At 41.7% G+C, this 16,042-nt stretch overlaps 1 protein-coding gene across 1 annotated transcript; it reads right to left on the bottom strand.

The window, feature by feature from the left end:
* Positions 1–4,261: 4,261 nt before the first annotated feature.
* Positions 4,262–5,785, bottom strand: LOC127101109 (uncharacterized). The gene is made up of 2 exons (XM_051038447.1): positions 5,580–5,785; positions 4,262–5,243 (listed from the first exon to the last, which is right to left on the bottom strand). Exons 1-2 carry the CDS (start codon positions 5,783–5,785, stop codon positions 4,262–4,264), a joined length of 1,188 nt encoding a protein of 395 aa, XP_050894404.1.
* Between the last annotated feature and the right edge of the window lie 10,257 nt (positions 5,786–16,042).

The following is a 16,042-nucleotide window of genomic DNA, read 5'->3' as shown; positions in this document are numbered from 1 at the left end:
GATTGCTCAATTCAAAGAAAATTGTAAGGAGTTGGAAATTGGGATTAGGGTGGCTAAGGCTAGGAAAGGGGCTTTAAAGGTTCTAATTAGTAGCTTGGAGCAAGAAGAGATGGATAAGGTTGGTAAACCCAAGGAGAAAGATGCCCACACCTCAAGTGAGAGGTCTAATTCTCTAGAACAATCTAGTGGTAGTTCTGGATCTGAAGGTGAAGAAGATGCTACCTCCTCAGACTAAGTTGTGGTGATGGTCCCCCCTGTTATTGATGTGTGTTCTGGATGTTGTTTTGGATGCTTGGATGATTTGTTGTTTGTAATTTTTTGCAGTCCTATTTGATGCCATGATGTAATATTTGGGCTCTTTATGAGTTCTCTGGATTTCTGATTATCTCAGCTAATGCACCTGTGTATAATTATGGTTATGTACCACCTGCCATTTATGTTTTAACATTTTATATGTTATAACATCCTTTGTGACATTCTATGCTGGACTGATTGACATTTATTTTGTCTAATTGGTCACTTTGGTCTATTTTGACTAAAAAGGGGGAGAAGTTAATATGTGGAGAGCTGCAGTTAATGTGTGGAGATATGGAGAACTGCAGTTATTATGCGCTAAACAGTTGTACAGGTGCTGATGTTGAAGGAGATGAACAGAATAATGTCATGTGCATGTTCTATGTTGTATAGGTGCTGATGTTAAAGGAGATGTCAGAGTGTGATTCTGAATGTTACAGGTGTTGTTGTTGAAGGAGATGTCTGTGTTGAACAGACTTAGGGGGAGAAGAAGCACGTATATGTTTTTATGTGTATTACTAGTTGCTATTATAGCTAGTAATTGTGTTTGCTTTTGCTGTTGCTTAACTGTTGTTATGCTGTTTAACTACTGACGTGTTTTTTCTTGTGAACAAATGGACTGATATATGTTTTAGCCAAAATTTTCCAAAGGGGGAGTTTGTTGGTTCTAGGTGTTGGCAGCAATTTTGGTAAAACCAAGAGTGTTCACAAGTTGTCACATGTGATGTCTTAACATAAGATATCTTGTACCTGCTGGATGTTTAAAATATAATTATGCAGGATTTTTCCAGGATGTCAGACCCAATGTCATGACATCTGTATAAAGAACATTCAGTCTGATTGTGTTTTTAATGGAAATCTGTGTATGATTGATGAGTTGATTGAACACACTATCAATCACTAATTACAACGAGATTAACTTATTTTCCAAAGAGATCTAATCAACATTCATGAGAAGATATGAATGGAAAATAGTTTTAGGGTTTTATGATGTCCAAGCCCAGCCAAATGCTTCTATAAAAAGGACATGGAAAACCTAATTTTATACACAAGAAATAACGAACGAAATATTGAGAGAGAATGAAGGTTTTAGTCTTGTGTGGTCGTGTGAATTGTAAGCCATTCAATTCATCCATAGATGATTGAATTGGTCTCATTTTTTAGTTGTAATTTGTCACTCTAAGCTTTTAAGCATGAGTGTGCGTCTACTTGATTGAAGCTGCTAAGTAAGATCAAGTGTGTGTATTTGAAGAGTGTCTTCTTTTCAGTGTAATTCTTGTTTAATATCACTGGTGTGATTGAGGGGGAGTGAGTGGGATCTCATATCTACGAGTTCTTAGGTAGAAGTCACACGGGTAGAGATTAGGTGAAAAAGACTATAACTTGTGTTGTTTACTGAGAGTCTTTGAACTGATTCTATTTTAGTGGATTTCCTTTCTGGCTTGGTAGCCCCCTAGACGTAGGTGAGTTTGCACCGAACTGGGTTAACAATTGCTTGTGTCTCGTGCATTACAGTTCTTTATCTTTTATCTTGTTTATATTGTTCAAATATTAGTGTCGTGACATTACCTTCGACATCTCATATTTGATACCATAATTTCAGGTAGTGTCTTGGCTGACCATTTGGCTCACCAACCTATTGAAGATTATCAGTCAGTGTAGTATGATTTTCCTGACGAAGAGATCTTCTACCTCAGGATGAAGGATTGTGATGAACCATTGCTTGAAGAAGGGCCAGAACCTGGTTCCCGTTGGGGCATGGTATTTGATGGAGCTGTTAATCAGTATGGTAATGACATTGGGGCAGTGATTATTACTCCTTAAGACGCTCATTTTCCGTTTAAATCTAGATTGACTTTCAAGTGTACAAATAATATGGTTGAGTATGAAGCTTGTATTTAGACGTCTATGGAGATTTAGGTTTGGTTGTGAATCAAATCAAAGGTGCATGGGAGATGAATCAATCCGGTTTGATACCATATAAAGATTATGCGAGGAGGATTTCAAATTTCTTTACAAAGGTTGAATTTCATCATATCCCTCGACATGAAAACTGGATGGCAGATGCTCTTGCAACATTGGCTTTAATGATTGTGGTGAAATTCAGGGATGAAGTTTCCAATTTGACTGTGATGTGTCTTGATAGGCCAGCTCATGTGTTTGCTGTTGAAGGGATCAAAGATGAAAAACCACGGTATTATGATATCAAGTGTTTTCTCCAAAGTCAGATTTACCCGCCCGGGGCATCTTTGAAAGATAAGAAGACTTTGAGGAGATTAGCTGCCAACTTCTACCTAAATGGTGATGTGCTTTACAAAAGAAGCTTCGATATGGTTCTGCTCAGATGTGTGGATAGATAATAAGCGGACTTATTGATGACTGAAGTCCATGAAGGTTCCCTTGGTACTCATTCCAATGTACACACTATGGCTAAGAAGATGTTGAGGGCATGTTACTATTGGCTGAAAATGGAATCTGATTGGTGCAAGTTTCTAAAGAAATGTCACAAGTGTCAAATTTATGCAGATAAGATTTGTGTTCCTCCGACATTGTTGAATGTAATTTCCTCTCCATGGCCCTTCTCCATGTGGGGAATTGATATGATTGGCATGATTGAGCCCAAAGCTTTGAACGAATATCATTTCATTCTGGTGGCTATTGAAATTCTGGTATCAGATATGAGATGTCAAAGGTAATGTCACGACACTAATATCTGAACAACAACTAAAATATAAACAGGATAAAAATTAAGAAACAATTGAACAAGTGACACAAGCAATTGTTAACCCAGTTCGGTGCAAACTCACCTACGTCTAGGGGCTACCAAGCATCTAAAACCCTAAAACTCTCTCACTCTTTCGTTTGTTTCTTGTGTGTATCCTTGTGCTACCACACCCTTTTTAGATGTTTCATCAAATTACAACGCAAAAGTCAGTCCAATTCAAACATCAATAAGATGAATGAATGACTCACGATACACAAGCTCACACAAGACTAAAACCCTAAAACTCTCTCACTCTTTCGTTTGTTTCTTGTGTGTGTTAAACCAGGTTTTACATGGCCTTTAAATAGAAGCTTTTGAATGGGCCTGGGTAGCATAAAACCCTAATTCTATTTTCCTTGCGTGTCTTCTAAGTAACAACAGTTAATCATCCCTTATTGGAAAATAGATCATTCTGGTTTTAAATAAAATTACTCCTTGAATAGCGCATTCAATCTCCACATAATCACACACAGATTTGCATGAAAAGTGCAATATTAAGATACATAACATTCAGACTGAATGTTCTGTATACACATGTCTTAACATCGGGTCTGACATCTTAGTTAAATCCTGCACAACCATATTTAAACATCCTGCAGAAAGCTGATATCACACGTCAAGACAACACGCGTAACATCTTGTGATAACACTAAGTTTTACCAAAATTGATGCCAACACATAGAACCAACAAACTCCCCCTTTGGCAAATTTTGGCTAAAGTATACATCAAATCATACGTTTCACAAGAAATCAATCACAGTATCAGTTCAGCAGCAGAAGTAAACATACACACATTACTAGAAAAAATAGCAACTAGTAAACACACATGCGCTTGTGTTCAGAACACACCACCTCCCCCTTCAGCTAGTCCACACCAAGCACCAATCTGCTTCACACAGACAAAACACTTCCCCCTCTTCTCCCTCTTTGTTTCAAACATCCAACATCATCTATAGCCATAGCCACTTCTCCCCCTTTTTAGCCAAAGAGACCAAAGAGACAAAATAAATGTCTATTCAGTCATAAACCAAAATGTCAAAAGTTAAGGGTTGCAAAACCAAGTACATTAACGACTTTAAGCAAGATGAGATACAAACCAATAAAGTAAACATCAAAACAGCAGAACATAACTACCAAGATCAAGAAAATCCATCAAAACGGCAACAAAAATCATTACATCAATGGGGGCCAAATTCAAAGGAGCTAATCAGAGGAGCTTGAGCTTGCAACTTCATCAGCATCAGAAATAGAATTTCCACTTGTCTCATCATTAGTTGCAAACCTCTCACTAGAGGTATGGGCTTCATCTTCCTTAGCATGTTCAATATTCTCACCTTCAGCTCGCTCCAAGCTTGCAATCAGAGCTTCCAACGATTCTTTTCTAGTTGTTGCTACCCTTATCCCTTCACCCAGCTCTTTACAAGTCTCCTTCAGCTCAACAATAGTTCCAACTTTTGAGGTTAGCTTTCTCATAGCAGATGTCATGACAAAGTCTTCGACATGACTACCTTCAAACAGTTTATAGTGCACTGAAATAACATGTTTTCTTCTACTTGGTAAGTCATTAAAACTCAGAATCCTAGGGTGTTGACTCAGGATAATCCCACAAATCATAGAGGGAAAGGCTATAGGCAGTTTCACTGCATTAGTAGATGCATGCTTGACAATTTGTTCAAACATAAATCTACCATAGTCAAACTTTAGTTTGGTTCCAACAACAAAGATAAATCTTCTAAGGGTATTAGAAATTGTGGAAATGTGGTTGGTAGGCACCCAATTTGCAGATCCTATTTTATGCAATATAGCATACTTGATAGCCGATTTCCCAACAGGAAAATGCTTTTTAATAGGCCACCCTTTCACCTTCCTTGCTGTAATTTCTCTACAGACCTCATTGTCTGTAGCTTCCAATTCACCTGCACCCTTAACTCTTCTTCCCAGAAAATTGTTAATAACAGTGGGAGAGAAAGTGATACACTTACCTCTCATAAATACTTTGCAAAATTCCTTGATGTTCTTATCAACAATATCCTCAGGAATGTTGACAATGAATTCCTTAACCAAACCCTCATAGCATGGAGATAACCCAGCCACAGTCTTCATCAACCCAACAGTGTTTATTAGGTCCATGACCTCTTTGACTTCAACAACATCCTTTCCTAACTCCCTTTCCACAACCACCTTTCTTTGAATCACAAATTTCCATTTGGCAGCTCCATCTTCAAGATGGAAAGAGATATTATCCAAATGCACAAGAACAACTTTCACAGGGGACTTCCTCACAGTGGTCTTCTTCACAGGAGAGATGTCAAGGAGATCTTCTTCAGACTCAGAGACTTCTCTAACCTTCCTCTTCTTTACTTCAACCTTGCTCTAAGATTTGGAAGGACCAACACCAGCAGTCTTCTTAGCTGTTTTAGCTAACATCATTTTAGCCACAGATCTTCCTTATCTCGTCTTCATACGCTTAGCCACACTTGGCTTTAAGTGATGAAGTAAGTTATCCTCTTGATCATCAGACCTATCATCCTCTAGGTCAATCACATTGTTTGCAACATCATGCTTCTCAGAATGGGAAGCATTGGCAGTTATAGATTCCACAAATTTTCCTTTACCAGACACAGTTTTCCCTAGAGAACCCAAACCTTCAGCAGCCATGTCCTTCTCAGATCTAGAGGAATCGTCATCCTTCTCACTATGATGTTCAACCTCAGGAGAGGGGTACATTTTAGTCAGGGGAGTAGAGACTCCCTTCACAGAATGTCCTTCATTAAGGATTCTGGTGACTAGGTTTCTTATGACATGATCAGTGTGGTGTATATCTTCCTTAGAACTAGTGGCATGAGTTAAGCTAGAAGGGATACTAGAGATGTTACCTTGATTGGGGCATGCAGAAGCTGAGGCATCCATGGGATGGTTTAAATCAAGGGCTTCACAGGGAATAACAGATAGAGGAACCACATCCAAAATCTTATCATCGTGAATATCCATGGAAGGAGTGCTAACCTTGTGAGTAGACTTAGTAGTTTTTGAATCAGATGTAGTTTGATGTTGTGACATCTTGACGTTTTTGTGGAAAAATTGTAGTTGCCCTAGTAGAGGAGTGTGAGGAAGAAGCAGGGAGTTGGAAGAGTTGGAGTAGGTAGTGAGTGTCGCATACGCGAAAAACAACCGGCGGGAAAAGACACAGAGCCGCCACCGTGCGTTATTTATCCCAAGGGAGGGAAAGGAAACACTCGAAGTAAACCTGAAAAAGGGAAAGGAATGGTCTTACGACCTGAGATTGCAAGGTACAGGAGTCGGTTACGCAAGGGGAAGGTATTAGCACCCCTCACGTCCGTCGTACTCGACGGGATCCACGCTCAAAAGAAAAGAATAAGGTTGCTGAATAACTTCTCAAAGAATGCACACACACTGGATTAATAAACAGGACGAAAGAAGACAAAGAAAGCGGACTCGGCAGGATGTCGCCATCCTGGGCCTACGTAGTTTGTCAGACACAAACATCAGAGTCGACGTAGTTCGGGGAAATGGGGAAACGTGCTCGCTAGTACCTCGCATCCTATGCATACGTATCTTCTCTAACCAGAGTAAGAATCAGAGCACTCGTAGCTCGGCTAACGCACGCCGAAACAAAACGTTGAAAAAAAGACGCTGAGACGTCGAACGACACACAAACAGAAACAGACTGCCAATGGCTGGACTTACATCTGACTCCAAACAAACAAACGCAAATAGGAAACGGAATGCCAATCGCTGGTCTTACATCCAACTCCACAAAAGAAACAGGAAACAGATAGCCAATCAATGGTCTTACATCTGACTCCAAACAAACAAACAAAAGAAGCAGGTGACAAACACACACTAAAAAAAGAAAGGGTCTCAATTGCAACTAGGGCAAGAGAAAAGGAAGGTCTCAATCGCAACGGGGGCGAGAGAAAAGAAGGATTAATGTTAGTCGTCAGTCAAACTCGACAAGACATCGCATCTCGTGCCTACGTATCTCATCTGAACATGAGAATCAGAGTTGCTGTAGTTCGGCTAAACTATCTCTATTTGTTTTATGTTTTTTAGGTGAACAACGTCACTACGCAATCTACCGGATGCTCGACCTTGGTAGACTTACTCGCCTGTAATAGAAGGAGTAAACGTGTCCTTAAGAAAAGATCAAGTTTGTTTGTGTTTTAGGAAAGCTCACGCAAGAAAGGAAGTCCTAGACGAAGGAACCGTGATACCTTAATTGACATGCAAACGAGAGACTATACGAAGTCTAGCAATCCTATAGGGATACAATCGCACCACACAAAAACATATAACATGAAGTAAACACACCAACAAGGGGGCTCAAACATCCAAGGGTAAGGCTTTAGTCAAGGGGTCATATCAACCTCGACAAACAAGCCAGGCTTTAGTCAAGGGGTCATATCAACCTCGACAAACAAGCCAATTGTAGGGGTATGTGAGGGCTCTTAACCACTGATATTGACTGTCAGGGTGAGAAGATGAAAGGTAACGAGGATAAGACCTCATAGCTCTTAACCCGGGCCTGGGTGAGCTTGAATCAATGAAGACGTGGGGATCCAGAATGAGGGACCCTACTCCACTTGAGTGACTCTATATACAAGGATCTTGGGTTAGGTTCAAGAGCCTCAACATGTAGTGCGAGCATAATGAACGACTAAACGATTAACAGGGGACTGACTACTAGTCCCTTCTATCTGTCAATTGCCTCTTCACTTAGGAGGACTTAAGTAACATGCCTCGACAAGGAGGTCTTTAGCACAAAAGTAAACAAACACAGTCATTGCCTCTTAAGGAGGACTTCAGCCAAATGCCTGCCAAAAGAAACGACAGGGCTTCCAGACTACATGGAGGATAGAATGGTTACCTAAGTGGTATACCAACCACAACCAAAGCAAAGCTCAAGCAATGAGCTAAAAGCGACTAATGCACCTGTAAGAAAGTCAAACAAGTCAATATCATATTCAGACAAACCAAACAGACAATCAACAGTGGTGCTTATTTCCAATATGCACACAAGGTAAGTCCTAGGTGTAAACAACTCAAGTGAGTTCATCACCAATGTCCCTACAACACAACAAAGGTTAGTGTACAAAGTAATTTGCATCTCATGAATTGGGATCACATCAACCACTAGAGCTAATTGCTTGAACCTGGAATACAAAGCTCAAAAAGTGAGTACAAACCACTAGTGCAAAGACTAGGGTCAAAGGCAAAGCAAAAAGACAAAACAAAAGTTGATATTCAACATGAAGCACATTTAATCAATCATGAACATGTCCTAAAAAGGATCAAATCCAAATCAATAAGCAAAGCCATCTAATGAACAAGCTAAGGCAAAGGCAATCACAATGCACACAATTGGATATCAAACATAAAAAATCCACATTAAAACAGAAATGAATCCAATGATCATGAAACGTTTTGTGTGCATACAACATGTTAAACACAAGCATCATGCAAAAATTTAGGATCAGAAAAGCTCAATTGACATGTATATGAAAATGAACAAGAGCAACATCAAAATGTGTGACACACATTGTCACACCATACATTCATGTGTCCCAAATAGAGATGAAAAATGCTAAAACTGCACAACCAAGCCTCATAAATCAGGTAACATGTTAGGAATCAGCATACTAAATTTCATGGCAATTGGACAATGTATAAGCATTTCACAAGAGAATTGGTACAACATGTCACATTTTACATCATGTTCAAATAATCAAGCATATTTCAAATTCCAGCAATGATAAAATCAAGAAATCAGCATCACAAAATAATAGACATTCCAATGATCATGTGGAAAAAAATTTGAGTTAAATTGGATTAGTATTCTATTTTTTTAGGATTCTTCAATTTGAATGAAAATAAAATGAATTAACATGGAATATTGAAAAATGAAATGAAGGAAAAAAATAGAAACAGCATTGCCAAGGATCGAACCATGTTCACATGAAAATAGAGGCGCTGAAACAACAAAATTCAGGATTGTACACGGCCAGGAATCGAAGGGAGGTTGGAGGCGCATTCACAAAACACTGCCGTTTCACTAATTGAGTTGGCATGCCAACTCAACAAGTCCAGGTACGCGTGGAAGCGGTCAACAGAACCACAGCCAATCATCTTGACATGAGGACGCACGCGTGGCGCACACAGGGCAAACCATAGCGCTTGCATCAGACGGCCGGAATAGTGATTCTGGTCGTCTTCTCCGGCCAACACACGGCGGAGACGATGAACTTCATCATAAATTTTTCCAGAAACATGCATATGATACATCAATGGAAAGGTCTCAACGAGAGGAACACGAATCTACCAATATCTAAGCCTAATTCTCAATAACAAACGAGAATCGAAGGAAAGAAAATTCATGCATCAAACTTGAATTCACCATAACTCAATCAATACTTCACCAAATTCAATGAAATTTATATCAGAATTCTCAGCATCCAAAGTTCTACATGATCATGTGCATAAAATGAAGAATTAAGATGATCGAATTTCTAACCTCTTGAAGAACAATGAGTTGATTAAGTGGGTTTGAGGCCTCAAAAGTATCCAAATCTTCTCCTCCACTTGTGTACTAAAGCTTTATGCACGATTTGATGCTTGAAATGGCTTTTACGCAGCTTAATCTTCAAGTTCCATGTTCATCTTCATGAGCTCAACTTGCTTGATTTTTGGCCAAAATCTTCAATCCACAGCTTGATCCTTCATCAACAATGCTCAATAATCCAGAATATGCAAGGATCTTGATGTGTTATGTGCAAAAATTTGAAGTTTCAATTGAGAGAAAATTTAGAGGGAAAGAAAATCTAGATCTAGAAATTGTGAAAAAACTCATCCAATTCTGTTATGATTAGCCTTATATACCTCTCCTTAATCATGTTGTAATTAAGTTTAAGCATGGCTAATGAAAGATTAACAAAATATGGAGTGTGATGCAAAATTGGTAAGTGCACCCTATGCATGGCAAAATGGACGTGAACATTACCATGTGGAAGTGTATTTTCACTTAAAATCAACTCATGAACACAATTGGATTTGAGTTTAGCTCATGTAATGCACCAAATTTAAATTGCCAATTTTCCCTCCAAAATGCACTTGTGTAAGCCAATGATCATATGAGATCTTTTCATGCAATACAATGATGGATTTGAAAAATATTGGTCATGACATGCATTTTGCAAAAAGAGTGACTCCATTTGGAGTTTTGAAACCAAAGATATGCTATGTTGAACTTCCATGCACACTTGGTGATCATTTGCTCATAACTTCTCAACCATTCATCAGATCCTCATGATCTTGGACTTTTTGGAAAGAGGAGAGAAAGATATTCAACTTTCATATTGACCAAAATTTCATTTGAAGCTTCTTTGGTGTTGGAAAGTCAAGTTGAATGTGGTCCAAAAACATGCCATTTTTGGAAACTTGAAATTACAGGTCACTTTCCATTTTTGGAAACTTTTGATTTGACTTCAAAATCTTCAAGGTTGATGTTTGTCATGATGAAAAAGCGTCTTTTGGACATGACTGAAGTGTCTCAAACCATTTCTCCACCTCCTAGCCCTCAGTTGACTTGCAGTTGACTTTTATGGGCCTCAGATGACCTGGAAGTGCACTGATGACTTTGGGCTTCTGCCACTTGGTAAAATTGCTTCAAAGTGAACCTTGGCTCATATAAACTTTCTAGAATAATCATGTGGGCTTCATATCAAGGAAAAACTTGCTCTTTTTCACTGAGGAATTCTCTTGATGCCAGTGCTGACTGCCAAGATGCAATGCAATATGTAATGTTAATGACCCAAAAAATGAAATGAATGCATGAATGGGGGGTGCAAATTTGAGGTGCTACAGCTGCCCCTATTCAATCAACTGAGAACCTGAAAGGATGAAAGCAACGGCTATCAGACCTTCAAGGTAAATAGGGATTGAATATCAAAAGAACCGTAAAATTTGCACTCTGCGGGGGATGAATCAAAGAAACCTCGACCAGACATCAACGGATGAATGGGAAAGAGAAACCACGACCAGACGTCAACAGACGAATGGGAAGAGAGAAACCACGACCAGAAGTCAACGGACGAATGGGAAAAGAGAAGCCACGACCAGACATCAACGGATGAATGGGAAAGAGAAACCACGACCAGACGTCTACCGACGAATGGGAAAGAGAGAAACCACGACCAGACATCAACGGATGAATGGGAAAGAGAAACCACGACCAGACGTCAACGGACGAATGGGAAGAGAGAAACCACGACCAGACGTCAACGGACGAATGGGAAAGAGAAACCACGACCAGACGTCAACGGATGAATGGGAAAGAGAGAAACCACGACCAGACATCAACGGATGAATGGGAAGAGAGAAACCACGACCAGACATCAACGGATGAATGGGAATAAAGAAACCACGACCAGACATCTACGGATGAATTGGAAAGAGAGAAGCCACGACCAGACGTCAACGGATGAATGGGAAGAGAGAAACCATGACCAGACATCAACGGATGAATGGGAAAGAGAAACCACGACCAGACATCAACGGATGAATGGGAATAAAGAAACCACGACCAGACATCTACGGATGAATGGGAAAGAGAGAAGCCACGACCAGACATCAACGGATGAATGGGAAGAGAAACCATGACCATACATCAACGGATGAATGGGAATAGAGAAACCACGACCAGACATCAACGAATGAATGGGAAGAGAGAATCCACGACCAGACATCAACGGATGAATGGGAAGAGAGAAACCACGACCAGACATCAACGGATGAATGGGAAGAGAAACCACGACCAGACATTAACGGATGAATGGGAAAGAGAAACCACGACGAGACGTCTACCGACGAATGGGAAAGAGAAACCCCGACCAGACGTCTACCGACGAATGGGAAAGAGAAACCACGACCAGACGTCTACCGACGAATGGGAAGAGAGAAACCACGACCAGACGTCAACGGACGAATGGGAAGAGAGAAGCCACGACCAGACATCAACGGATGAATGGGAAAGAGAAACCACGACCAGACGTCTACCGACGAATGGGAATAAAGAAGCCCCGACCAGACATCAACGGATGAATGGGAAGAAAAACCACGACCAGACATCAACGGATGAATGGGAAGAGAAACCACGACCAGACATCAACGGATGAATGAGAAGAAACTCGATTGTTTATCGACATCGAAAGATGATGTCTACTGACACCAAAAGAAAGGACCCACACGGGGATCAACACGACACTTACTGGTATTGCAAGGACGACATCCACCTATATCAAACAAGGGAGACACTTGTCGGGGACTACACTGGGGAGTCAAGCTTTCCTTTCACGGACGGGTGAGGAAGTAAACCTCTTTGAGGATTGCCAATTCTGAATGCTGTCAAGAGCAACCGCTACAAATGTGCCATATGGATGTCGAAAAATGATTCGCCTCTATTGGGGATACGATCCAAGCTTGCAAGATGCAAGGGGAGGAAAACTCCTGCTGGGAAAGCAAATGATCACTTTGCTGGGCACACAATTCCTGATTCAATCTCCCAACTCTATGGGGAATAGCACTGCTGGGGACGCTTGCTGATCTGTCATTCTCGAAACGGCAGAGAAACCCACTCAACTAGGGAGTCACTCGTTGGGAAAACACCAACCTCTCAACCATGTTGGGGAAACCAATTCTGAAATCAACCCAGATGACCCAACGTCGCGATGCCAAACTCCTCAGAGTAACATCTTCACCAACCGGCTAAACCAATCCTCGAACGGTAACCACGGCTTGGGACTAGCTTATGCTTGCAATGCTGATGCATGAATTTTACAGCGTAATGCTCAACAACCATGGAAATGCTACACAATTAATGATGCAATATGCTATGCTTTTCTAAATGATGAATGCATAAAAAATATCCCCCTCCGGGGACTCTACTAGGGATTTCGAGGAACTCTGCTGAGGAACTTGATGTCACTCCCATCTCCACCCTGCTGGGGAATAGCGCTGCTGCTGGGGAACGGATAATCCTCACTAGGGACGACCTCCACTGAACCCGATCTGCTTGGGGACTTCGCTGGGGAAAAACTACCAACGCAAACCTTCGTTGGGGAAACAGCGACCTTCAGACTTGCTAGGGAAATAACACTCTCAACCTTGCTGGGGATTGCATTAAACTTCAGACTTGCTGGGGAAAAACACTCTCAACCCTGCTAGGAGAGATAACCATCCTGACCCTGCCGGGGAAAACAACAACCTTCAAGCCTGGCTGCTGAGGAAACGCCGATCTCGAACCTGCTGGGGAGATAACCATCCCGACCCTGATGGGGAAAACAACAACCTTTAAGCCTGGCTGCCGAGGAAACACCGATCTCGAACCCGCTGGGGAGATAACCATCCCGACCCTGCTGGGGAAAACAACACCCTTCAAGCCTGGCTGCTGAGGAAACACCGATCTCGAACCCGCTGGGGAGATAACCATCCCGAACCCGATGGGGAGATACGACCTATTTGACACGGGACGTCCGTCGACTCGTCGAACACTGGTGTTCACCATCCAACCATAGTGACAACTTTCCACTTTTGAAAGCTCCCAAACTCATTTGGTCTCTTCTGAGTCATCACCTTGTATTCTCGGCTTTTCTCTACTTCGAGACAAACGATCTCCTCAGACCCGGCCCAACTCTCTAATCCTCAGACTTTGAAGAGTCTTCTTGATTACCCTCTAGGATCGTCGTCATTCTTTGACGCTCCTTTCACTGTTCTTCTATCAACCTCGTCCCTGATTGGACTCCACTGGGAATCTTTCGTCGGAAAACTTCATATCACAACCTACAAGTTAGTCAAAATGACCAACAGCACCTGCAAAAGAGATCGTCAGATAAAAACGTGCCCCAGGCGTGCCAGAATTTCAACACCTAGGTCACTCAGGCTTCCGAATAAGATTTCACGTTTTCAATCTTATGAGCATGCATCGGAAGGGACCTCTATGTCTCAAAATGCAAAGATTCTTATCAAAATAAACGGATGTTTTTGCAATCAAAGCGGTAATGAAAACAAAAACAAAATTATTTGACTGAATATGCATTTTATTGATTGAAAAAGGTGGCTCGTAACTGAGCAGCACAGGAAGCAATCCCTGAAAAGAGGTAATTGCGCACAAAAGGAAAATCTATCCTAATGGCAATGTGAACACGTGATCTCATCGAGTTCCAACTCGGTTACACCCCATATGTCCTCAAGACTCTCCGCACTTTCTGCCTTCTGAACAAGACGCTTCCGACTGATCTCCGCTTTCAGATTGTCCAGGTGTCTTAACCAAAGTACAAATGATCATGCTAGACGACGTTTTTCGTTTCATTCCCTCTTTTACCTGGACCGCCCTTTCGGGTTTTCAGTCCACCGGGATACCCTTTTTTGCCCAAGCCACCCTTGTGGGGTTTTCGACTTGCCGGGTGTACAGTTTTTTCCTTTTTATCCCTAATTTTTGCCCGAACCTTTTCATCATTTTTTTCGGTTCGCCGGGATGCCCCTTTTTGCCTGGACTATTTTATTCTTTTCGTCCAGCGGGTCTCTTATACGAAGTATTTTTTAACTGCGTCCGCATTCACAGGGGATGGAAAATCCTCGCCATCCATGGTCGTCAACAACAAGGCTCCGCTAGAGAAAACCTTCTTGACCACGAATGGCCATTCATGATTGGGTGTCCACTTGCCCCAACGATCGTTTTGAGGAGGAAAGATCCTTTTCAACACCACGTCTCCACCACGATACCCACGAGGTCGCACCTTTCGGTTAAAAGCCCGCTTCATTCGCTGCTGGTACCACTGCCCATGACAAACGGTTGCCAGCCTCTTTTTTCTCAATTAGGCTCAACTCTTCATACCGAGTCCTTACCCATTCAGCCTCTTCCAATTTCACGTCCATCAGGACTCTCAACGAAGGAATCTGAACCTCAACCGGTAGCACGGCTTCCATCCCATACGAGCGAGAAAGGCGTTGCCCTAGTAGATGTACGCACTGAGGTTCAATACCCAGGATACTAGCTTCGTGTTCAGCCACACTGTTGTTGGTGCATTCAAATGCTAGCCGGGCAGCAAAAGGACCGTGGGATCCCCTTTGGCGTAACCAAAGCAACACCAACCCCGCTTCCATTCACGTTAACGACCCCATCAAACATCAGAATCCATTCGGATTCAGGGTCAGGCCCCTCCTCCGGGATCGGTTCCTCACAATCTTTCGATTTGAGAACCATGATGTCCTCATCAGGGAACTCAAACATCATCGGTTGATAATCCTCAATGGGTTGCTGGGCGAGGTAATTAGACAATACACTCCCCTTGATTGCTTTTTGAGAGGTATATTGACTATCGTATTCAGACAAAATCATTTGCCATCTCGCAACCCGTCCGGTCAATGCTGGCTTCTCAATGCTGGCTTCTCAAATACATACTTGACTGGATCCATCTTGGAAATCCATAAAGTGGTATGAACCAGCATATACTGTCTTATTCGGCGAGCAGCCTATGCCAAAGCACAGCAAGTTTTCTCGAGCAGTGAATATCTTGTTTCACAGTCGGTAAACTTTTTGCTAAGGTAGTAATTTGCATGCTCTTTTCGACCAGACTCGTCATGCTGCCCCAATACACACCCCATAGACCCCTCGAGGACTGTCAAGTATAGAATTAACGGTCGTCCCTCCACAGGGGGCATCAGAATCGGAGGCTCCTGCAAATATTCTTTTATTTTTCAAATGCCGCCTGGAAATCATCATTCCACCTGACCGTTTGATCTTTTTTTTTTTAATATGGGTTCACACGTGGTTGTGATATGAGATATGAACCGTGAGATGCAGTTCAATCTACCTAAGAAACCACGAACCTCTTTTTCCGTTCTCGGTTTAGACATTTCTCGAATTGCTTTTTCTTTGGCAGGATCAACGATTTCTCTTTTCTTTCACAA

The sequence above is a fragment of the Lathyrus oleraceus genome, chromosome 1 (genome assembly GCF_024323335.1).
Source record: "Lathyrus oleraceus cultivar Zhongwan6 chromosome 1, CAAS_Psat_ZW6_1.0, whole genome shotgun sequence".
Lineage (NCBI taxonomy): Eukaryota > Viridiplantae > Streptophyta > Magnoliopsida > Fabales > Fabaceae > Lathyrus > Lathyrus oleraceus.
Note: the sequence above shows the minus strand (reverse complement) of the source record. Positions and strands in the feature narration are given on the sequence as shown.

What these genes read in the sequence shown, in the direction of transcription:
- LOC127101109 (XM_051038447.1), bottom strand. Translation starts at nt 5,785, where the DNA reads ATGTACCCCTCTCCTGAGGTTGAACATCATAGTGAGAAGGATGACGAT. An exon ending in ATTGACCTAGAGGATGATAG is followed by an intron (nt 5,244 to 5,579) that starts GTCTGATGATCA and finishes TGTGATTCAAAG; the next exon opens with AAAGGTGGTTGTGGAAAGGG.